The 25,802-nt window shown below is 39.8% G+C and overlaps 1 protein-coding gene and 1 long non-coding RNA gene across 4 annotated transcripts in view; one reads left to right on the forward strand and one right to left on the reverse strand.

Moving 5' to 3' along the window:
* Positions 1-574: 574 nt before the first annotated feature.
* Positions 575-25,802, reverse strand: part of LOC130912032 (LIM domain and actin-binding protein 1-like) — a 56,797-nt gene continuing 31,569 nt past the window's right edge. For 2 of the 3 annotated variants that reach the window (XM_057829795.1, XM_057829797.1), the window contains 7 exons: positions 16,882-16,945; positions 16,449-16,537; positions 12,850-12,915; positions 12,725-12,779; positions 10,089-10,132; positions 5,814-5,947; positions 575-1,763 (listed from right to left, as the gene is read on the reverse strand). In XM_057829795.1, coding sequence (XP_057685778.1) covers positions 845-1,763; positions 5,814-5,947; positions 10,089-10,132; positions 12,725-12,779; positions 12,850-12,915; positions 16,449-16,537; positions 16,882-16,945 — 1,371 coding nt within the window. In that variant the 3' untranslated portion in view covers positions 575-844. The remainder of the gene's footprint in view (positions 1,764-5,813; positions 5,948-10,088; positions 10,133-12,724; positions 12,780-12,849; positions 12,916-16,448; positions 16,538-16,881; positions 16,946-25,802) is intronic. The other variant, XM_057829796.1, reaches the window with a different exon arrangement.
* Positions 2,769-25,802, forward strand: part of LOC130912033 (uncharacterized) — a 42,625-nt gene continuing 19,591 nt past the window's right edge. The window contains exons 1-2 of the long non-coding RNA XR_009062522.1: positions 2,769-2,837; positions 16,387-16,569. This is a non-coding gene — a long non-coding RNA (uncharacterized LOC130912033). The remainder of the gene's footprint in view (positions 2,838-16,386; positions 16,570-25,802) is intronic.

Below are 25,802 nucleotides of genomic sequence, written 5' to 3' on the forward strand. Positions count from 1 at the left end.
CCAACGTCTTGGCAAGAACAGTACAATGACGTAAAATACATGTTTTTGGATAGATTTTTTGTCATTTAGAGGGTGTTTTGAGGTATTTGAAGGGTTCATTCCGACTTACGTGGAAATCCGGGTTACATCGCCAGCGCAGGAACGGAACTCGTTCGTAAACCTGGAACTACCTGTATATAGTTTAAAGCGCTATTTCTGACTTTTTATAATAGATACAGCAAGTGCTAAAAAAAATTGCTCTCTCGCTAGTGCCCCGCTGTAGAGGGGTCCGTGTTGTACACACCAAAAAAAAAATGTTTTTAATGGAAATAAGCTCCGCCTCAACTTTGCGGATTTTTGCAGGCGGACGAAAAACGAGGGATCACTGTACATACATACATACATTAACAATAATACTACAATTGGATGTCAAATAGGGGCCGAAAAATATCGTCCTGAGGGCCACAATTGGTCCCTGGGCCCCGTTTTTTCCTATATGAATATATTAAAAGTATTTAGGAAAATAAAAAATCCTAATTTATGCATGAAAGGGTTAATAATGACTGGCAAACGTGTTCACAAAAACAAACCCAAATTGAAGAATTGGTTTTATTTTCATAACAGTCATTGCAGTTTCCAACAAAGAAGTCATCTACAGTGACAAAGCACGTTCAAATTCCAAAAGATAGCGTAAAATACATCCGACTCTTGGTCATTTGCGTGTAAAAATATCTGCCAAATTGAATACATTTGAATGACATTACACTTAAAAAGCTAAGAAGAAGCAAAGAAATGTCTGGGAATGTAGAAAAGAGGCACAGCGCAAAAGCTCGGTCGACAATTGCGACCGAATATCCTCTCAACTTTAAAAATCGCACTCGTCGTCGTCGTCATCGTCGTCGTCATCCTCTACGTCAAAGTAGCGATTTTGTTTGATCATTTCTTCGACGCTGATCTCCAGCTCTGCCTTGTCGTCGGCGTCCTCCCCGTCCCAGAAGCCCACATCCTGGGGCGAGCGGCTAGCCTCCGTCTTCTCGGGTTTTGACTCTTCTTCTTCTTTTCCGTCTGTCTGATCCTTCTGCTGAGTGGGATTCACTTGATGCTGTTGCCTGTCTTCTAACTTCACGTCTTCGCCGTCGTTCTCCGGCGCGTCTTCGTCTTCGTTCTCCGACCCGTCTTCGCCTTTCTTTCCGAAGACGTTGTTTCCTCTCGACCACGCCAGCTGGGACTCCGTCTCGGGGTCGACGGCTGAAGATCGCTCGGGCGACGTGAAGGATATGCAGAGTTCCTTCAAGGAGAAGCTCCGCTCCAGGGAGGAAGCTCCTCTGGCTTGCTCGCGCGGCGGAGAGGAGTCCTCCGGAGGCCACTTGGCTCGGATGGGCATGCTGGCCCCGTCGGCGGACGCGGCGTAGCCAACGTGGACGTCGTCGTTTTCCGGTTGCGGCGGCCAGGAGATTTTGAGCCGCCGCGCTTCTAGCGGCTTGTCGCTCTTCTCTGGGGATCCTTGACCCAGAGCCTCCATGGTTGCGGTCAGGACGTTGACTTTGGCGATGGGGGAATCCTCCACGCTGGGACTGGACAGGTTGGAGTAGTGAGAACCTGCCTGAGAAGCCATCGACTGTGACGACATCTCCACCGTCTCGATAGACTCTCCTTTACTCTCCCATAGCTCCTTGTGGGGCCGGTGGCCGAAGCCCTCGTCGTAGTTGCCCTTGGCCTTAAAGAGCTGGCAGAAATGCGGCTTGCAGTACACGTTGTTGTGCAGGGAGGCGTAGTTGGCCAAACTACACGGAAAAGCAGACACAACAAAAAAATAGATTAACTCACGAGAAAATGCAATTTCTGAAGAAAACAATGAGATGGTAGCTTTGTTTTCGCAGGCCTGGGGTTAGGGATGGGAATTGATAGGATTTTTACGATTCCGATTCCATTATCGATATTGCCTAACGATTCGATTCTTTATCGATTCTCTTATCGATTCTAATTTGGGGCAAGAGAAGAACAAACGTTTTGATTGGCATCGAGTTTGTTTAATCAGAAGTCACAACCTTACAAACTCACAACAAGATCAAAAGAGGCCCAAAGCCTCAATGTTAACTGTGGCAATAAGTGGCAAATACACAAGAATGTGTAACATTTTACTGAAACATTTATCTAATAGAAATAAAAAATATTGGTATATATTGGCAGATAGGTTGTTGTTCTGCCTTTGGCAATATGTGTAAAAGGAGGGGTCCCCAAACTTTTTCCTGTGAGGGCCACATAACTTTTCCCTTCTCTGATGAGTGGCCGGGGTCAGTTTGTAACAGAAAAAGTGTGACGATTGCAGAAGTGCATAAATGTAAAAAATTATTGTTTTTTCAGAACGCCACAATCAAATAACCCTTTCTGGATTCTTCACGGAATGAAAGTAAATAAAATAAAAATAATAATATAATAATAATAATAATACTTAATAATAAAAACACTATTAATTAAATAGATAATAACCAAATAACCCTCTCTGAATTCTTCAAGGAAAAGGCCAGGAAATAAATAACACGATTGAGAAAAAAAAACATTCAAAATGGCCGGACCAAATGTGGAGGCGGGCCGTATTTGGGCCGTGGGCCGCAGTTTGGGGACTGCTGGGTTAACGTGTATTATTTACCATTACATTGAAATGCATGCCTTTTAGTTTTTGTGGCGCTTACACGCTCAAGTGGGGGCGCCCTTGCGCTTCCTCACGCGAAGAAGAGCGCGCTTACACCCGAAGAAGAAATGCCGCATCTAAGCGAGTGAGCGAGTTAGTGAGAGAGGGAAACACTTCTACGAGCCTACGTTCTTTGTTCATGTTAATATCAACAGAGGCAACGCCTGTATGTATCATCTTTTGTGTTGTTGTTGTTGTGTTTCCACTCGCGATCGGACACTTAAATCCAGTTGTGTAGTGGTTTGAACGATGTGCTAATGCTAGCGAACGAATGCTAACCATTTGTTATTACTGTTATTAGCAGCTAATCATCGCTGATTTACGTTGATGCAAACCTGTTTGTTATTGGGGACGAAATTGATTTGTTTCATTTCTATTCTTAGTTTCACTCTTCAAGTGATGGTTGAATAAAGTCAGCAAATTATACCAACGTCTTCTGCATCGTCATTTGGGAGTTTAGCTAGCTGTATAGCCAGGACTGAGCCTTAGCCTCTCTGTGAGGCGAGCGCAGTCGTATTCCCTCCCGATGCAGTTATCTCCACCTTGCAATGACTGCACGTCACTTTGTTGTAATTTTTCCGTGTGAAGTGAAGACACACTTTCGAGCGTTTGAACCTACGTGCTGTCATTGTTATGTTTATGGTTGCAATGCTCGTGCTTACCCGTCGTAACCTTTCATTTTCACACTCTTTCCTGGTGAAGTGTAGTCAAACTTTGGAGCGAGTGGTTCTTGGCACCATGCTAGTTTGATGCGTCTGGACAACAAGACACGTCACGACGCAATACGCGTCTTTAGGAATCGTTAAAGGGATCGTAAAGGGAACCCGTTCCGAATTGGAATCGGATTTCGATTCCCATCCATACCTGGGGTCACGTCCTGCTTATTTCAGGTCACTTCCTGTTGATTTGGGAACATTTCAGGTTCACTTCCTATTAAGGGTGTAACGGTACATGTATTTGTATTGAACCGTTTCGGTACGTGATGCTCAGTTCGGAACGGAAGCGTACCAAACGAGTTTCTGACGTAATGTAACCCCTACTTTTCGAGGCTGTGAGTCGGGTTACAGTTTCTTTGTGTAGATTATATTTAGTCCGTCTTCTCTACTATAATGAGGACCAAGAAGGTCCGACAGTATAACCCAGAAACATCAGCGGCGCGACAACGTGGCCGCCGCGAGAACGCAGTAAAACGCGGGCGTTAAAGTCAATCAGCCAATGCATACCAGTTGCAGTGCGGCCGCGTGTTAGACGCGTCCCGAAGCGGCTCAACACGACGCACGCGATTAGAACGGCAGAGTTTGTTATTTGACGCGAGACGCGACCCTCCTGCGTCAATACTACTACCGGTAGCTAGGATCAGGCAGACCGGAAGTCACTCGTGTAAAAATACGGTGGATCCGGTCGATTTTCAGACTAATATGCAATCGTAACCCACTTTTTGAGTCTATCAGATCTCTTGAGTGGTGGATCGGGGCACTACTGCTGTCTTTTCTGCTATAATAATAACCAACCCGGCCCCGTGTTCAATACAAAACCCTCCTACCACAACAAAACAAGTAGGAACTAATATAGGAACTAAAGTTATACAACATAAAATATACAATATAAATGAATACTACATCACATTTGTAAAATATAAACACATAATAAAATAAATAATAGCCCATTTAAAGAAAATAAATTGAAATGAGCTAAAACACCTGTAATTAAATAATAAGAATAATACACAGATCCTGCTTACACAATTAAATTTATTCATTTCTGTGTGACGCTTTAACTTGAGAAAATCCACCAATAAAGCTTTTGAAAACCGTTCATAAGAAAAAAAAAAATCATTCATTGAGGCATTTCATTTGTAAAATACATGTTAAAATCTTCTCATTGGGATTGATTTTCTCTTTAGCTTCTTTAAGAAAGAAAGCTGACCAATACGCGGGGTCTGAAAGGCAAATTGTTGTTGGATTATCTTTAAATACCCACTACTTTTTGAGCAGAATTCGAGCTTTGTATAGGCTAATGTTCCTATTGTTGAAAGGTGTGTAATAAACAACTAGCACATTTATATTTTGCATTTTGTTTTCTCACTGTACCGAAAACGAACCGAACCTTGACCTCAAAACCGAGGTATGCACCGAACCGAGATTTTTGTGTACCGTTACAACCCTACTTCCTATTGATATCTGGTCATTTCCGGTTGATATTTTGATGTACATGGCCGTCAGTAGTGTCAACTTAAATATGCATGAATGGAATCCAAGTACATTGCATCAATAGAAATTGACATATATGGCCGTCATTGGCATGGACGTACATTGGTGTCAATGGTATGGATGTACATAGTCGTCAATGACAAGGACATTCATTGAAGTCAATGGCAGGGACGTACATGGCCACCAATGGCATGGGCGTACTTTGGCCGTCAATATCATGGACGTACATAGTCGTCAATGGGAAGGGCATACATTGGTGTCAATGGCAAGGACGTTCATTGAAGTCAATGGCAAGGACGTACATGGCCATCAATGGCATGGACGTACATTGGTGTCAATGGCAAGGACGTACATTGGTGTCAATGGCCAAGACATACATAGTCGTCAATGGGATGGATGTACATTGGTGTCAATGGCATGGACATACATAGTCGTCAATGGGATGGACATACATTGGTGTCAATGGCAAGAATGTTCATTGAAGTCAATGGCATGGACGTACATTGGCTGTCAATGGCATGGACGTACATAGCCGTCAATGGCAAGGATGTATATGGCCGTCAATGGCAAGGACGTACATGGCCGTCAATGGCATGGATGTACATGGTTGTCAATGGAATCCAAGTACATTGGCATCAATAGAATCGAGATACATGGCTGTCAATGGCATCTTTAGCCGTTATTAGCAAGGACGTACATGGCTGTCAATAGCATGGATGTACATGGCTGTAAACGGCATGGACTTACATGAGTGTCAATAGCATGGATGTACATTGGTCGTCAATGGAGTCCAAGTACATTGGCATCAATAGTATCGAGATACATGGCTGTCAGTGGCATTTACTGTACATACATAGCCGTCATTAGCATGGACGTACATTGGTGTCAATGGCATCACCACACATGGTAAAATGGGCAGCACACCTCCTTACCTGAGTTTGGTGTTGCAGTGGCAGCAGCGGAAGCAAGCGCTGTGGAAAACTTGCTGATTGGCCACCAGCCTCTCTAGTGGATAAACCGTTTTCTGGCAGGACACGCATGGCTCCCGCATGGGCAGGCAGAAACTCTGCTCGGGAAAGCCATAGCAAACATGTCAAAACAATTTCAGTTTGTCATTTGAACAGTTGTTTTTCAATGACTTCTCCTAAGTGCACTTTAGAAGTAAAACAGGAGCAACAACACAGACAGTCACGGAGAGAAATGAGTTGGATTTGCGAAAATCAAACTTCAGAAGTAGGACAAACAGATAAAATCACAGATGAGACCACGTGTCACTTGCTTCTTTTCTTAGCTCATGTCTTGCGCTTAAGTACAATGGTGTATTAGTGCTAAAGAATTAAAGTCATACGTTGTAATACTACGAGAAAAGTCGCAATATTAGGAGTAAAAAGTAATTTAAATTTTATGAGAATACTTTGTAAAATTACTAGATTAAGTTCGTAATATTACAAAAAAGTTGTAGTATTCTGAGAAAAAAGTAGTATTAAAAGATTAAAGTTAAAATGACGAGATTAAAGTCGTAATATTGCGAGAAAAAAAGTCACAGTATTACGAGAATAAAGTATAAATAAATATTAATAAATATTATAAATAAATAAAACTAAATGATAAATATTACAATTAAAATCATATTTTTAGACGATTCAACTATATATACAATGGTATGCAAAGGTATCTGAACCTTTTGTAATTTCTCACATTTCTGCATGAAATCACCATCAAATGTGATCTGAGCTTTGTGAAAATCACACAGATGCAAAAACAGTGTCTGCTTTAACTACAACCACCCAAACATTTATAGGTTTTCATATTTTAATGAGGATAGTATGCAAACAATGACAAAAGGGAGAAAAATACTTAAGTGCACGATCACATTTAATATTTTGTGCCCCCCTCCCCTTTGGCAGCAATAACTTCAACCAGACGCTTCCTGTAACTGCAGATCAGTCTGGTACATCGATCAGGACTAATCTTGGCCAATTCTTCTCTACAAAACAGCTGTAGTTCAGTTACATTCCTGGGATGTCTGGCGTGAATCGCTGTCTTTAGGTCATGCCATAGCATCTCAATGGGGTTCAAGACTGGACTTTGATTTGACCACTCCAGAACGTGTATTTTGTTCTTCTGAAACCATTCTGAACTTGATTTACTTCTGTGTTTTGGATCATTGTTTTGTTGCAGCATCCATCCTCTTTTTAGCTTCAACTGCCTGACAGACGGCCTCAGGTTTACCTGCATAAACTTTTTAATTCATTCTTCCATTAATGATTGCAAGTTGTCCAGGCCCTGAGGCAGCAAAACAGCCCCAAATCATGATGCTCCCTCCACCATGCTTCACGGTAGGGATGTTGTGTTGATATTAGTGAGCTGTTCCATTTTTCCTCCAGACATGATATTGTGTGTTACTCCCAAACAATTCAACTTCGGTTTCATCAGTCCACAAAATATTTTGCCAAAACTTCCGTGGAGTGTCCAAATGCCTTTTTCCGAACATTAAACGAGAAACAATGTTTTTTTTAGACAGCAGTGGCTTCATCCGTGTAGTCCTCCCATGAACACCATTCTTGGCCATAGTTTTGCATATAGTTGATTTGTGCACAGAGATATTGGACTGTGCCAGTGATTTCTGTAAGTGTTTAAGCAGGCACTCCAGGATTCTTTTTTTTACCTCTCTGAGTATTCTGCGCTGAACGCTTGGCGTCATTTTTGGAGGATGGCCACTAGTTGAAAGAGAAGCAACAGTGCCAAACTCTCTCCATTTGTAAACAACTTCTCTGACTGTCGATTGATGAGCATCCAGACTTTTAGAGATGGCTTTGTATCCTTTCTTAGCTTTATACAAATAAACAATCTTTGATCACAAATCTTCAGACAGCTCTTTTGACCGAGCCTTGATGCACATCAGGCAATGCTTCTCATCAAGTAATTTCTTACCAGATGTGTGTTTTATAGCAGTCAGTGATTGGGCACACACCTGACTTAAATTGTTGGTAAAAATTGGTTTCAATTGGTCTTTAAGTCTCCTTAGGAAGAGGGTTCACTTACTCATTTTCCCCTCCTTCTGTCATTATTGGCATACCATCCTCATTAAAATATGAAAACCGATAAATGTTTGGGTGGTTTGAGTTAAAGCAGAAACTGTTTTTTTCATCTGTGTGATTTTGACAAAGGTCAGATCATTTTATGCAGAAATGTGAGGAATTCTAAAAGGTTCAGATACTTTTTCACACCACTGAACAATTATTTGGCAAAGCGCAGATGACGAGAAATGCATCTTGAAATCTGCCGTTTAGCTCCTCCTGTTATTATAGTGCTCTGGCGCCTCCATCTTGATGAAGACGTCACAGAATGAGCCATTTCAGCGGATTTAGCACTGAGCCCACTGAAGGAGGAAGCGTTTTTCAGTGATTCTGGTTCAAGTGTGAATTTTTTTCAACGATATTTTCACTCCAGAGGAAATTTGTGACATACTGTATATGTTTGAGACGTATCTAGAGGAGGATTCATAACAAGAAAAGGGCGACAGAGACAACAAATATGAGGCTGATGACTCGAGCACGGCCTGACGAACAAAGAGCAGGGAGAGGGAAGGTGGGAGAGAGGACTACGTAATCGGCTCAGGACAGCTCATCTGTATTTTTTTTTCATTGAAAAATAATCCGCGATGGACTGAGGGCGCGAAGTTTGAAGTGCGAAGTAGCGAGGGATCACTGCACTTTTTTATCCCCAACACCAGGGGGTGCTGCAGCACCCCACTTCTCATGCCACTGAAAGCTAACATCAGTTTGATTGCGTTTTCTAGTCTTAAAGGGAACCACGGATAAAAAGACATGTAGTTCTTAAGAGATAAATGTTAGTACGAGTAATAATAATTTGATGTTAAAACCCCTCTTAATGTTTTCATTTTAATAAATTTGGTAAAATTTGAAAGAAAAAAATTAACTAGTAGCTCGCTACTGATGTTGACGTCGCAGGGCCACGCTGCCGTATTTCACAGTCACTCTAACTATGTAAGGTAGTTAAAGCAGTAATGTGAAGTAATTTCTTCACATGCCAAATAGGGGCACAAGTAAAGTAATTAAACATTGTCCAACAAATAAAGCATGAAAATATAATTTATATGTTGTATATTTGACAAAATAATCACGTTTCCGAAGTTCGAGCCTGAAAGGGGACGAACCCGGAAGTGATACGTCACACCGGGAACGCGATGGCACCGCTCCATACATACGGCCGCCATACAAAGCCCTTCAAACAATGATTCAAACAGCGATATAAGCGATAGATCAAGCGCAAGGGAGGAGATCCAAGTTTTTGAAGAGTTGGAGGAAGAAGAGGAGATTGGAATTTTATGTTATTAGCGTCTGGCTAATAATAAATAAACTAAATAAACTAAATAATAATAAAATAAATATAATAATAATAATATTAAATAAACTAATCAGGATGCAAACAATGTGCCTAGACTTCCTGACATGGAATGGATACAAGACCCATCGAGATTACAACATTGGCAAGATATAGGCTGTTATTATTTTCATGATTTGAAGATGCAGGCATTTGCACATAATTTTATGTTTTTGTCTATCTGACGACATTGCTAAAAAAAATAATAATCAGACTTCCATGTTCATTTTGGCAGATCCGGCAGCTCTCGTGCATATAAAATAATAATATAAAAACGTTGGGGGGAAAGAAGGAGATGAGTCGTTGTTATATCTTGACTGAGTGACCCACACGACACCTTTATTGGCTTTTACAACTTTACTCAACGTCTTGCCAAGTGACTCTGAACAACAACTTTTCTCTCTTAGTGAAGGAGTAAGGCACAAACAATAACACATCTAAATGACATGCGTACACTCTACTGGTGAACTCCCGTATTACAACTAAATAATATCCACTATATCACAGTCGCCTATGGCTTTCTACAATTTATTGTGGCAACAATAAGAAAACAAAGTGGCGTCTAATGGCGTGAGGAAATGTAGTTAAACTACTAGTTAAAATAATTTTACAAACTGTATAAAAACGAAAACATCAAGAGGGGTTTCAAAATCAAATGATAATAACTTGTACTAATATTTATCTTTTAAGAACTACAAGTCTTTCTATCAGTGGATCCCTTTAAGTTACATAACATTACCACTTCCTCATGTTATGTAACGTTACATAGTATCACAACAAATCTTTTACGTTACACTCACCCTTGGAGTTTTCGCTGGAGAGCAGTTTGTAGCATTGTCAGCACCTGTGTGAGAAAGCTTACACTTAGGCCATTTTATTGCGGCGCTTCTTGATACCTTTTTTTCCCCCACCAATGTCCTTTATCCAATATATGCCACAGAATGTAAAGTGTTGCAAATTCCAGGAAACAAGATTTCGCTCCTAGTGCCTCAAAATGACAATATTTCCTCGCATGCATTATCAAATAGCTGATTATATCCAGAGTAGGGGTGTAACGGTACACAAAAAACTCGGTTCGGTACGTACCTTGGTTTTGAGGCCACGGTTCGGTTCATTTTCGGTACAGTAAGAAAACAAAACGCTAAATATAAATGTGCTAGTTGTTTATTACACACCTTTCAACAATAGGAACATTAGCCTATACAAAGCTAGAATTCTGCTCAAAAAGTCGCGGGTATTTGAAGATAATCCAACAACAATTTGCCTTTCAGACCCCGCGTATTGGTTAAAAAAGTCCTGTGCTAAAGAGAAAAGCAATCCCAATGACAAAGATTTTAACATGTATTTTGCAAATTAAATGCCTCAATGAATCTTTTTTTTTTCTTTTGAACGGTTTTCAAAAGCTTTATTGGTGGATTTTCTCAAGTTAAAGCGCCACACAGAAATGAATAAATTTAATTGTGTAAGCAGGACCTGTGTATTATTCTTATTATTTAATTACAGGTGTTTTAGCTGATTTCAATTTATTTTATTTAAATGGGCTAATATTTATTTTATTATGTGTTTATATTTTACAGATGTGATGTAGTATTCATTTATATCGTATATTTTATGTTGTATAACTTTAGTTCCTATATTAGTTCCTACTTGTTTTGTTGTGGTAGGAGGGTTTTGTATTGAACACGGGGCCGTGTTGGTTATGATTATAGCAGAGAAGACAGCAGTAAATCAACAAAGACAAGAAAACTGTGCCCCAATCTACCACTCAAGAGATCTGATGGACTCAAAAAGTGGGTTACGATTGCATATTAGTTTGAAAATCGACCGGATCCACCGTATTTTTACACGAGTGACTTCCAGTCTGTCCGATCCTAGCTAGTAGTATTGAGGCAGGAAGGGTCTTGTCTCACGTCAAATAATAAACTCTGCCATTCTTTTCGCGTGGGTCGTGTTGAGCCGCTTCTGGGACGCGTCTAACACGCGGCCGCACTGCGACTGGTGTGCATTGGCTGATAGACTTTAACGCCCGCGTTTCACTGCGTTCTCGCGGCGGCCACATTGTCGCACCGTTGACGTTTCTGGGTTATACTGCCCTACCGTGTTGGTCCTCATTATAGTAGAGAAGATGGAGTAAATATAATCTACACAAAGAAACTGTAACCCGATCGACTCACAGCCTCAAAAAGTAAGGGTTACATTACCATATTTTTCGGACTATAAGTCATAGTTTGGCTGGGGGTGCGACTTATACTCAGGAGCGACTTATGTGTGAAATTATTAACACATTATGATATCATTTCACATGGTATTTTGGTGTTTTGGAGTGACACTGATGGTTTGGTAAACTTGTTAGCGTGTTCTTTATGCTATAGTTATCTGAATAACTCTTAATAGCTATGGCCACGTTCGCGTTCTGCCTTTGGCAATGTGTGTTCAGTTGTATTATTGACGGTTTTATATTGAAATGCATGCTTTTAGATTGTGGCGCTTTCACGCCCACGTGGGGCGCACTCGCATTTGTTTACGCGAAGAAAAGCACTAACACGCCAGAAGAAGACTGACAGCTACACAGTGTTTCTGACCGAGTGGGCGATAGAGAGAGAGAGAGAGATAGAGAGAGATAGAGATTAGAGGCGTGCAAAATTTCCGATTAGATTATTCGCGATTCGGCCGTGGAAGATTCGAGAATGATTCACAAACATCCAAATTCCGATTATTGAATTATACCAGGTAAAGCGGAAATAAAACGCAGTCAGCACGGTCTTCGGGACGCAATGAGGAACGGACCGAGAGTAAATATCATGTGCAGCTGATGCCGCTAGGTTAAAAAAAAAAAAACAATAATACCTGACTGCGGCCGTCAGCCGCTACAAACAGCACCCAGTTGCTAGTTGCTACAAACATACGGCAACATACGGCTATGGTCGATATCACATAGCTATCACATATTTCTAGACTAGATGTGAAATGACAGACTTTCCCGCGCTAGTAAACAGGCGCCATCTTAAAGCAGTAGACTTCTCTAGAAGGCTCTGGTGTAGAGAACCTAATTACTTTTTATCTAAAATACCCCTAAATTGGCAAAATCTTGACTTGAATCTATCTTTAAATGAGGAAACAGTTTTAAAACTTTCACACGTCGAAAGTAAATTTCCGCCAAAAATGCGACCTATACTCCGGTGCGACTTATACATGTTTTTTTTCCTCTTCGTTGGGCATTTTATGGCTGGTGCGACTTATACTCAGGTGCAACTTATAGTCCGAAAAATACGGTACGTCAGAAACTCGTTCGGTATGCCTCCGTTCCGAATCGAGCACCACGTACCGAAACAGTTCAATACAAATACATGTACCATTACACCCTTAATCCAGAGGAGTGTAGAGTAGCCAAAGATTTCACTCAAGAGTAACGTTACTTCAAAATATACACAATTACCGTTGTTCTCGACCGTAAAACTTCTCCTGCTGATTGGTGGCTCAGTCTCTGCACTCTGTAACGAGAGTAAAATAACGTGTCATATGTTCCTCAAGTCACTCCAACACAGGTAAGGCTTATCTCACAGTGTCCAATGAGAAGGGTGGCACGTTCTCCTTTTGTTTGCTGTCAAATGTTTCTTGCAGATCCGTCTGAGAGAGATAAATGACTAACATTAGAGCACTTATTTTGCATGGAATAACCGTTAAATGCAGGGCTGTCCAAATTTATGGAAATTGTTATTGAATTATTATTGAATTATTGAATATTGGCTGCACAAGAAGCTTGAGTACAGCTTACATTCTGTTGCATTTATCAGCTGCAACACTAGATGGAGTAAGTCGCTTAAAAATTGCCTCTACATTGGCTGAGTGGTCAAAACCTGACAACATGTTAAATAATGTATGGAAGTTCAGTACAGGTAGTCCCCATGTTACGAACGAGTTCCGTTCCTACGCTGGCGACGTAACCCGAATTTCCAGCCTAAGTACCCCTAAAACCCCCCTAAAATCTCAAAATTACTATCCAAAAACATGTATTATATGTCATTGTACTGTCCTCGCCAAGACATTGGAGCTAAGACCGAGCTAGACAGCGAGCTAAGCTCCGAAATGACGACGTCAGACGTCCATGTAGTTTGCTGACTTTATTGAAAAATGAAACTAAAATAAAAAATAAAATCAGTTTCATCTTCAATAACTGCTTTAATTTGCGTTTATAACTACATAAACGATTAGCATGTATCCGTTAGCGTCTGCACATCATCAAAAACGATCACATTAACTCACTCCAAGTACAGTGGTATGAAAAAGTATCTGAACCTTTCGGAATTTCTCACATTTTTTGTATAAAATCATCATCAAATGTGATCTGATCTTTGTTAAAATCTTACAGATGAAAAAACTGTCTGCTTTAACTAAAACCACCCAAACATTTATAGTTTTTTTTATATTTTAATGAGGATAGTATGCAAACAATGACAGAAGGGGGGGAAATAAGTCAGTGAACCATCACATTTAATATTTTGTGGCCGCCTCTTTGGTAGCAATAACTTCAACCAGACACTGTAGCTGCAGATCAGTCTGGCACATCGATCAGGACTAATCTTGGCCCATTTTTCTCTATAAAACTGTTGAATGAATCACTGTCTTCAGTCATGCCACAACATCTCAATGGGGTTCAGGTCTGGACTTTGACTTGGCCACTGTGTATTTTGTTCTTCTGAAAACATTCTGAAGTTGATTTACTTCTTTGTTTTGGATCATTGTCTTATTGCAGCATCCATCCTCTTATTAGCTTCAACTGTCTATCAGACGGCTCAGGTTTTCCTGCAAAACATCCTGATAAACTTTTGAATTCATTCTTCCATTACGATTGCAAGTTGTCCAGGCCCTGAGGAAGCAAAACAGCCCCAAATCATGATGCCCCCTCCACCATGCTTCACAGTGGGTATGAGATGTTGATGTTGGTGAGCTGTTCCATTTTTCCTCCACACATGATGTTGTGTGTTACTCCCAAACAATTCAACTTTGGTTTCATCAGTCCACAAAATATTTTGCCAAAACTTCTGTGGAGTGTCCAAGTACCTTTTTGCTAACATTAAACAAGTAACAATGTCTTTTTTGGGGGGACAGCAGTGGCTTCGTCCGTGGAGTCATCCCATGAACACCATTCTTGGCCATAGTTTTACATATAGTTGATGTGTGTGCACAGCGATATTGGACTATTCCAGTGATTTCTGTAAGTCTTTAGCAGGCACTCTAGGGTTCTTTTTTTACCTCTCTTGAGTATTCTGCGCTGAACTTTCGGCATCATCTTTGGTGGACAGCCACTCCTTGGGAGAGAAGCAAAAGTGCCAAACTCTCCATTTGTAGACAACTTCTCTGACTGTCGATTGATTTTTGTATCCATCAGACATCTCTTTTGATCGAGCCATGATGCACATCAAGACAATTCTTACCAGGTGTGTGTTTTATAGTGGGCAGCATAGGCAGTGTTTGAATTTTGGGTAAGGCAGGCACAACATGTTGATGACCCCGAAACGCAGTGTCAGCAATAAAATTAACTTACAAGAATATTTATAATAATAAGTTGACAATGAGCGTTTTTTGTTTCCCATCATTATTGAGGGGAATTCGAAACCAGGCTGCTTAGGCAATACTTTCCGCCAAGATCGTCATCCATTGAATATGGTACACCCGCCGGTGTCGTGCCAATGTAGTTACCCCAGTCAAAAATGGTATCCCCTGGGCGGAGCCACATGGGGGTAGATTTGTGTCTTTATTATTCAATTAAAAACAAAGTTGCTTCAATCAAAATATATATATTCAATCAAAAAAAGTCACTTCGATAAAAAAAATGTGTTTGAATGCAAAAATAAATTTGAAACTCAAAAAAATGCATGTCAAAGCTATTTTTCTTTGATTATTATTATTATTCTTTTTATTGGAGTAAGTTTTTTTTTTTGATTGAAGTAATGTTGATTTGTGTTTGGCTAGGACGTTGGCTAGGACGTTTTTGTCTTTATTATTCAATCAAAAAAAAAGTTGCTTAAAAAATGTATATATTTAAAAAAAAAAAAACATCACTTCAATCAGAAAATGAAACATTTCAAACGTTTTTGAGTGTGAAAAAAAATATTTGAGATTGAAAAATTTGCATTAGAACACAAAAATATTTTCAAATCAAAAAATAAAAAAAAAATCATTTGAAAAATAAAAAAAAATTGTTTTGAAAATTATATGTAAAGCAAATGACCGTCTAAGGTGCTAGTCACATAATCTGTTCGAAAAAAAATAATTTTGACCCATTATAAAATATATATTTTTGTTAATTTCATTTTATTTTGTTGCAGTTTTATTGCTTTACAACTTATGTGAAAGTCAATTTCATGCAGTGACACTTTTCGGCCACCAGGGGGGGCATGGCCCCCCTGCCCCCCCCTTATGGGCAGGGCAGCTTTAAATCACTCATCAGTGATTGGGCACACAAATTGATTTGAATTGCTCTTTTAGTGTCCTTAGCAGAGGGTTCCCTTATCATTAAAATATGAAAATCTATAAATGTTTGGGTGGTTTGAGTTAAAGCAGACACTGTCTTTTCATCTGTGTGATTTTGACAAGGATCAGCTCACATTTAATAGTGATTTTATGCAGAAATGTGAGAAATTCCACAAGGTTCAGATACTTCTTCACACCACTGTATTTGACCACAGTTGAAAATGCACAATAAACATTACAAAAGGTGTTATATTCAGGTGTTGCCTCTGTGGATGTTTCACAACAAACAAACGTGTGCGCAAGGTGCTGTAATCTCTCTCCGTCTCTCTCTGTCTCTGTTTTTCGTGGTTTTCGACATTTGGGGATTTTTTTTTTTTCCTGTTGATTCTTGGACATTTACAGGTCACTTTCTGCTCATTTTCCAAAATAATCCTTATACCTCTGGATTATTTTTAACTAGTAATTTTTAACTTTACTCACTGCCATTGGTGATCAAAAACATCAAATCCATTTCAGCTGAGAAATCTAGCATTGAGTGATTGAGCGACTGACCAAATGGATTGGTCATCTAGTGCTGTCATTGTAGCCAATGAGTAAGAAAATACATGCCTCCTTTGATTTCAGAAAAAAAATTTGGACAGCCCTGGTTTTAACGGCCTTTTGGGAATATACAGTACAGAGCTCACACTGACTGAAGTGGCATCCTGTTTGGAGACAGCCGCCTGGTAGAGGGCCATCCTGTCCCGGAGAGGCGTCGATTCTTCGAGACTTCCATCTGGTGCAAAAAAAAAAGACAACAGATCAGTGGTAAAGTTTTTCTTTTTTTGTTTCAAACTGTCTGACAGAGATGTTTCCATGAAATTTTGGTGGCACCGGAACTTTTGTGTGCCTAGAATTTATGATTTTTTTCCTAATTTTTAGATCGTTAGCCTAATAGCGACATTTGTTTTTTTTTTGCCAACTTTAGATTTCTGCATAATGTTACTCTTAGTCATTAAAAATATGGCTTTGCGCAAAAACTGAAAAGTGTTTCTCCATTTTCCCCCAAAATATTACAAAAACGACAATCACGCTATTAGGCTATTGATATTTAATTTAAGCACAAGAGAGCGTACGTACCCCCAAATAGCTCCTCCATTCCGGCTGTATTTTTGGTTCCCCTGCCCGGCTGCTCTCTCGAAACCTTGAAAGAAAACAGCAGGAAAACAAAATAGGAGGCAATCAAACAGCAGCCCGAGAGCAAAAAACTGACTGAGAATGTTTCCTGCATGACAAACACACGCTTCACATGTCAACATGCACGATTAAGTGGTGTACATCAGAGGAATCGGGATAAAATAACACTGTCCACTTTATCCAGTGTGTGTGTGTGTGTGTGTGTGTCTCCCCACCACTTTAATCCCTTTAATGAGCTCAGAAGCCCAACAGACAACCCGTCTGAGCGCGAGACAAAACACGTCTCAGCTTCAGAGGCGGGTAGAGTAGCCAAAAATTTGACCCAAGTAAGAATAGCGTGACTTTAAATTTGAATTTTTTACTTCAAAATATAACTCAAGTAAAAGTAGTCATCTCCAAAACTCAGTCAAGTACATGTGAAAATGTATTTGTTGAAAAGAATACTGAAGTCATGAGTAACTGCTTACAATGTCGGATTTTTTTGAAACAATGGTATATGGTTTCATCTACATAAAACCACAGAAATTATTATACTGCACTATAACCTATCAAATGACCATAGTCGTTCATTCATTCATCTCCTGAACCGTGCTCCATGTCAAATAGTTGTTTCTTTTACGGTGCTTGAAAGACACAAAACCCCATTTATTGTATATGAACTGTCATTATTATAATGTACTAATATAACATATTATTACATATTATTACAATATATATACAGTGGGGCAAATAAGTATTTAGTCAACCACCAATTGTGCAAGTATCCTACTTGAAAAGATTAGAGAGGCCTGTAATTGTCAACATGGGTAAACCTCAACCATGAGAGACAGAATGTGGAAAATAAAACAGAAAATCACATTGTTTGATTTTTAAAGAATTTATTTCCAAATTATAGTGGAAAATAAGTATTTGGTCACCAACAAACAAGCAAAATTTCTGGCTGTCAAAGAGGTCTAACTTCTTCTAACGAGGCTCCGCTCGTTACCTGTATTAATGGCACCTGTTTTAACTCATTATCGGTATAAAAGACACCTGTCCACAATCTCAGTCAGTCACACTTGAAACTCCACTATGGGCAAGACCAAAGAGCTGTCGAAGGACACCAGAGAGAAAATTGTAGCCCTGCACCAGGCTGGGAAGACTGAATCTGCAATAGGTAAAACGTTTGGTGTAAAGAAATCAACTGTGGGAGCAATTATTAGAAAATAGAAGACATACAAGACGAATGATAATCTCTCTCGATCTGGGGCTCCATTCAAGATCTCACCCCGTGGCGTCAAAATAATAACAAGAACGGACAGGGGGACCTAGTGAATGACCTACAGAGAGCTGGGACCACAGTAACAAAGGCTACTATCAGTAACACAATGCGCCGCCATGGACTCAAATCCTGCACTGCCAGACGTGTCCCCCTGCTGAAGAAAGTGCCCGTCAACGGTTCGCTAGAGAGCATTTGGATGATCCAGAAGAGGACTGGGAGAATGTGTTATGGTCAGATGAAACCAAAATAGAACTTTTTGGTAGAAACACAGGTTCTCGTGTTTGGAGGAGAAAGACTACTGAATTGCATCCGAAGAACACCATACCCACTGTGAAGCATGGGGATGGAAACATCATGCTTTGGGGCTGTTTTTCTTCAAAGGGACCAGGACGACTGATCTGTGTGAAGGAAAGAATGAATGGGGCCATGTATGGATGAAGATGAGACGTGGCTGGGTCTTTCAGCATGACAATGATCCCAAACACACTCTCAACCCCATAGAAAATCTGTGGAGAGAGTTGAAAGTCCGTGTTGCCCAACGACAGCCCCAAAACATCACTTCTCTAGAGGAGATCTGCATGGAGGAATGGGCCAAAATACCAGCAACAGTGTGTGAAAAAGAGTTACAGAAAATGTTTGGCCTCCGTTATTGCCAACAAAGGGTACATGACAAAGTATTGAGATGAGCTTTTGGTATTGACCAAATACTTATTTTCCACCATAATTTGGAAATAAATTCTTTTCTGTTTTTTTCCTCCACATTCTGTCTCTCATGATTGAGGTTTACCCATGTTGACAATTACAGGCCTCTCTAATATTTACAAGCGGGAGAACTTGCACAATTAGTGGTTGACTAAATACTTATTTGCCCATTAGTTGCCAAAGAATTTGATAATCGATTTTTGAGGACAGCTACACTACCGTTCAAAAGTTTGGGGTCGCTTTGGCCCCGAACTTTTGAACCTTTTGAACGGTAGTGTATGAGCCGTAGACTTCATAATGATTTTGACGGGTCGGATTCGACCTTCACTGCGCCACGCCTTCAAGTAGGGGGCCATCCAACAATCCGCTTCAGTTATTCGCAGTCGGTCGCAGCGACACATGCAGTGACCCAACGCTGGATTTAGGTGGAAAAAGTACAAAAGCTGTCCCGCATACAAACAGGAAGGACTGTCTCAGGAGTGATTTCTTTGAGGATTCAAAGTAATTATTATATATATTTTTTGTTTTTCCACAAGAATTTTCAACGTAAAAAGCTCTCTGTTGTAAGGCTGCCGCCACATTGTCTGACAGACTAGCATCATTCTTCAACATATTTACGTAAAATAAATGCTAACTGCATGTTTTTTTTTGTTTTGTTTTTGCTTTTAACCAAGAATCTAGACGGCTTTACGTCCATATCTATAAAGAATTTAGGGATTTCAGCATTTATTCACAAGAATTTTCAACAAAAAAAGCTTTGTTGTAAGGCTGCCACCACATTGTCTGACAGAATTCTGCATAAAATCACCATCAAATGTCATCTGATCTTTGTCAAAATCACACCGATGAAAAAACAGTGTCTATGTTAACTAAAACCACCCAAACATTTATAGGTTCTCATATTTCAATGATAGCATGCAAAGAATGACAGAAGGGGGAAAAATAAGTGAACCATCACTTTTAATATTTTGAGCCCCCCCCCCCCCCCCCCCCCCAGGCCCCTTTGCTAGCAATAACTTCAAGCAAACACTTCCTGTAGCTGCAGATTAGTCTGGCACATTGATCAGGACTAATCTTGGCCCATTTCAGTTTGGTCAGATTCCTGGGATGTCTGGCATGAATCGTTGTCTTTAGATCATGCCACAGCGTTTAAGTTTGGACTTTGACTTGGTCACTCCAGAACGTGCATTATATTCTTCTGAAACCATTCTGAAGTTGATTTACTTCTGTGTTTTGGATCATTGTCTTGTTGCATCCATCCTATTTTTAGCTTCAACTATCTGACAGACGGCCTTAGGTTTTCCTGTAAAACGTCCTGATAACATTTTCAATTCATTCTTCCATTAATGCAACTTGTCCAGGCCCTGAGCTAACAAAACAGCCCCAAATCATGATGCTTCCACCATGCTTCACGGTGGGGATGAGGTGTTGATGTTGGTGAGCTGTTCCATTTTTCCTCAACACATGACATTGTGTGTTACTCCTAAACAATTCAACTTTGGTTTCATCAGTCCGTAAAATGTTTTGCCAAAACTTCTGTGGCGTGTCCAAGTGCCTTTTTGCGAATATCAAACAAGCAACAATGTTTTTTTTAGACAGCAGTGGCTTCCTCCATGGGGTCCTTCCATGAACACCATTCTTGGCCATAGTTTTACATATAGTTGACGTGTGCACAGAGATATTGGACTGTGCCAGTGATTTCTGTAAGTCTTTAGCAGACACTCAAGGGTTCTTTTTTGCCTCTCTGAGTATTATGCGCTGAACTCTTGGCTTTATCTTTGGTGGACAGCAACTCCTTGGGAGAGAAGCAACAGTTCCAAACTCTCTCCATTTGTTGACTACTTGTCTGACTGTCGATTGATGAACATCCAGACTTTTAGAGATGGTTTTGTATCCTTTCCCAGCTTTATACAAATCAACAATCCTTGATCGCAGAACAGCTCTTTTGATGCACATCAGACAATGCTTCTCACCAAGACAATTCCTAACAGGTGTGTGTTTTATAGTGGGCAGGGCAGCTTTAAACCACTCATCAGTGATTGGGCACACATCTGACTAAAATTGTTTGATAAAAAATTGGTTTCAATTGCTCTTTAAGCCTCCTCAGGAACAGGGTTCACTTACTTGTTTTCCCCCTTCTGTCATTGTTTGCATATTATCCTCATTAAAATATGAAAACCGATAAATGTTTGAGTGGTTTGAGTTCAAGCAGACACTGTTTTTTCATCTGTGTGATTTTGACAAAGGTCAGATCATCTTGTGCAGAAATGTGAGGAATTCTAAAAGGTTCAGGTACTTTTTAATACCACTAAACGATTCTTTGGCAAAGCTCAGATGACGAGAAATGCATCTTTAAATCTGCTGTTTAGCTCCTCCTGTCATTATAGCGCTCTGGCGCCTCCATCTTGGTGATGACGTCAGAGAATGAGCCATTTCAGTGATTGGGCACACACCTGACTAAAATTGTTTGATAAAAAATTGGTTTCAATTGCTCTTTGAGTCTCCTCAGGAACAGGGTTCACTTACTTGTTTTCCCCCTTCTGTCATTGTTTGCATATTATCCTCATTAAAATATGAAAACCGATAAATGTTTGAGTGGTTTGAGTTAAAGCAGACACTGTTTTTTTCATCTGTGTGATTTTGACAAAGGTCAGATCATCTTATGCAGAAATGTGAGGAATTCTAAAAGGTTTAGATACTTTTTCATACCACTAAACAATTATTTGGCAAAGCGCAGATGACGAGAAATGCGTCTTTAAATCTGCCGTTTAGCTCCTCCTGTCATTACAGCGCTCTGGCGCCTCCATCTTGGTGATGACGTCGGAAAATGAGCCATTTCAGCGGATTTAGCATTGATCCCAATGGAGGAGGAAGCATTTTTCAGTGATTCTGGTTCTTGTGTGGATTTTTTTCAACGATATTGTCGCTCCAGAGGAAGTGTTTGGGTGGTTTCAATTCAAGCAGACAGTTTTTTCATCTGTGTGATTTTGACAACGATCAGATCTCATTTGATGGTGATTTTATCCAGAAATGTGAGAAATTCCAAAAGGTTCAGATACTTTTTCATACCACTGTAGCATGATATCAAGTCCTCATGTGACTGTTACGTTCGATTGGTAACGTGGAGTCATTATTGTTGTGATGGCTGCACTATGAGCAAAAAAAAAAAAACAACAAAAAACGTCAAAACTAATATGGCAAATAAGGAAAAATTCAACGACTATAGTGTAGCACGAAGTAGCAGAGTAAGACTCATGTTTCTTTACAAATCTACTCAAGTAAAAAGTATTGAGTGGTAAAAAGTTGTTCAAGTATATGCAATGTATTACTTTCCACTTCTACTAATGAGGCAACACCTCGATAGCATAACGCGCACAAACGCTGGCAGGTCCCAGCAGGAACCATTTACAAGAAACAACATATTTTCGCTTACACGAGTGCTGCATTTGTGTCAGATATCTGAAAAGGTATCTCAGGTATTTGAATGGAACGTCGAACAAGCCCCGGGTTGTTTTGCTTCACTTTAGCAAGATTGTTCTCCGAAATTTGCAACGAGTGTCGGATTATAGCGGAGGTCAAGTGACTTATGCGGTTTTAGGATTTAGAAAGTGCTGAGGTTCAGACATCACAGAGAAGTTTGTATTTATTCTTTTACTTATATAGAGTTTTATGCCCACTAAGGTATGTTTTTCCACCCTTTTATTTTGTTGCAATGCCACTTTTGTATGGAGTCACAGGAGTGCCAAAATTAAAAATAAATAAATAAATGAATAAATAAATATAAAGAGAAATAAATATATAAATAAATAAAAATATAACGGTATACTTTGTCATTGACATTTACAGTGCCTTGCAAAAGTATTCGGCCCCCTTGAACCTTGCAACCTTTCGCCACATTTCAGGCTTCAAACATAAAGATATAAAATTTACATTTTTTGTCAAGAATCAACAACAAGTGGGACACAATCGTGAAGTGGAACAAAATTTATTGGATAATTTCAACTTTTTTAACAAATAAAAAAACTGAAAAGTGGGGCGTGCAATATTATTCGGCCCCCTTGCGTTAATACTTTGTAGCGCCACCTTTTGCTCCAATTACAGCTGCAAGTCGCTTGGGGTATGTTTCTTTCAGTTTTGCACATCGAGAGACTGACATTCTTGCCCATTCTTCCTTGCAAAACAGCTCGAGCTCAGTGAGGTTGGATGGAGAATGTTTGTGAAAAGCAGTCTTCAGCTCTTTCCACAGATTCTCGATTGGATTCAGGTCTGGACTTTGACTTGGCCATTCTAACACCTGGATACGTTTATTTTTGAACCATTCCATTGTAGATTTGGCTTTATGTTTTGGATCATTGTCCTGTTGGAAGCTAAATCTCCGTCCCAGTCTCAGGTCTTGTGCAGATACCAACAGGTTTTCTTCCAGAATGTTCCTGTATTTGGCTGCATCCATCTTCCCGTCAATTTTAACCATCTTCCCTGTCCCTGCTGAAGAAAAGCAGGCCCAAACCATGATGCTGCCACCACCATGTTTGACAGTGGGGATGATGTGTTCAGGGTGATGAGCTGTGTTGCTTTTACGCCAAACATATCGTTTTGCATTGTGGCCAAAAAGTTCAATTTTGGTTTCATCTGACCAGAGCACCTTCTTCCACATGTTTGGTGTGTCTCCCAGGTGGCTTGTGGCAAACTTTAAACGAGACTTTTTATGCATATCTTTGAGAAATGGCTTTCTTCTTGCCACTCTTCCATAAAGGCCAGATTTGTGCAGTGTACGACTGATTGTTGTCCTATGGACAGACTCTCCCACCTCAGCTGTAGATCTCTGCAGTTCATCCAGAGTGATCACGGGCCTCTTGGCTGCATCTCTGATCAGTTATCTCCTTGTTTGAGAAGAAAGCTTGGAAGGACGGCCGGGTCTTGGTAGATTTGCAGTGGTCTGATGCTCCTTCCATTTCAATATGATGGCTTGCACAGTGCTCCTTGAGATGTTTAAAGCTTGGGAAATCTTTTTGTATCCAAATCCGGCTTTAAACTTCTCCACAACAGTATCTCGGACCTGCCTGGTGTGTTCCTTGGTTTTCATAATGCTCTCTGCACTTTAAACAGAACCCTGAGACTATCACAGAGCAGGTGCATTTATACGGAGACTTGATTACACACAGGTGGGTTCTATTTATCATCATCGGTCATTTAGGACAACATTGGATCATTCAGAGATCCTCACTGAACTTCTGGAGTGAGTTTGCTGCACTAAAAGTAAAGGGGCCGAATAATATTGCACGCCCCACTTTTCAGTTTTTTATTTGTTAAAAAAGTTTAAATTATCCAATAAATGTTGTTCCACTTCACGATTGTGTCCCACTTGTTGTTGATTCTTGACAAAAAAATTAAATTTCATATCTTTATGTTTGAAGCCTGAAATGTGGTGAAAGGTTGCAAGATTGAATTGAAGATTCAAGGGGGCCGAATACTTTTGCAAGGCACTGTAGAAAATAATTATTCTTTGAATGGTCTGGCATGTGTGTCAAATAATATATTTTATAATATATTTTTTTACCGGTCTAGAAAAATGTATTTCTATCATTGTATCTATCACATTAAAAGTCTATCCATATCCATATCTATCCAGTGTATCCTATCCATAAAAAACGCACGTGCAACTTGATAACCGACGTCACTTTCCTTCAGGTAAACAAGGAATAATCAGTTATCGACTACTATTCCTGGTTGGAAAGCCCCGCCCAACGTCATTTGATTGACAGACCGTTTCTCTGCGCATTTGCCATTTACATTCCCGAAGAGGAAAGGCGATCGACAAATGACAATGTAAAAGCCAAGCAGAAAAGGCAAAGGCAAAAAATACAATTGTCATTGTTTTTTCCGTTTGTGGTGTTCAATGACAGAAAGTAAAAGTCAATGACAAAGTATACTGTTATATTTTTATTTATTTATATATTTATTTCTCTTTATATTTATGTATTTGTTCATTTATTTACCTATTCATTTATTTATTTATACTGTATATTTATGTATTTATTTCTCTTTATATTTATTTATTCATTCATTTATTCATTTATTCATTTATTTTTAATTTTGGCACTCCTATGACTCCATACTTTTGGTCAGTATATGTGGGCACGCTGTTCTATTTGACACAGTCAGTGTTGACTAAATAAGACGAATGAATAACATAATCACATTCAATCGTACTTTACACAAAACCGACTACTGTGGGTTCATTTTAGCAGCAAATTATGAAAATATAATTGAATATTGCTTGCATTAGTTCAGCCTACATTCTGTCGCACAGCCCAGCTTCAACACTAGATGGCGCTAGTAGACATGTGCCCGTTAGCGGTTTCAAAGTTTATCGTGGTATGAAAACGTCACGGTTTCAAAACCACTGAAATTTTCCGTCATACTGTAGTACGGTATTAGCTAGTTTTCATGAGCCAAAAATATAGCGAAAAATCCGTGGCTTGGAGCGGCAGCGCTAACCTAGGATTGTTGATTTATATAAAGCTGGGAAAGGATACAAAACCATCTCTAAAAGTCTGGATGTTCATCAATTGACAATCAGAAAAGTTGTCTACAAACGGAGTTTGGCACTATTGTTTCTCACCCAAGGAGTGGCCGTCCAGCAAAGCTGACGCCAAGAGTTCAGCGCAGAATACTTAAGAGAGGTAAAAAAGAACCCTAGAGTGTCTGCTAAAGACTTACAGAAATCACTGGCACCGTCCAATATCTCTCTGCACATCAACTATATGTAAAACTATGGCCAAGAATGGTGTTCATGGAGGACTCCATGGAGGAAGCCACTGCTGTCTAAAAAAACATTTTTGCTTGTTTAATGTTTGCAAAAAGGCACTTGGACACTCCACAGAATTTTGGCAAAATTTTG

Source organism: Corythoichthys intestinalis, chromosome 2, assembly GCF_030265065.1.
Source record: "Corythoichthys intestinalis isolate RoL2023-P3 chromosome 2, ASM3026506v1, whole genome shotgun sequence".
NCBI classification, from domain to species: Eukaryota; Metazoa; Chordata; class Actinopteri; order Syngnathiformes; family Syngnathidae; genus Corythoichthys; species Corythoichthys intestinalis.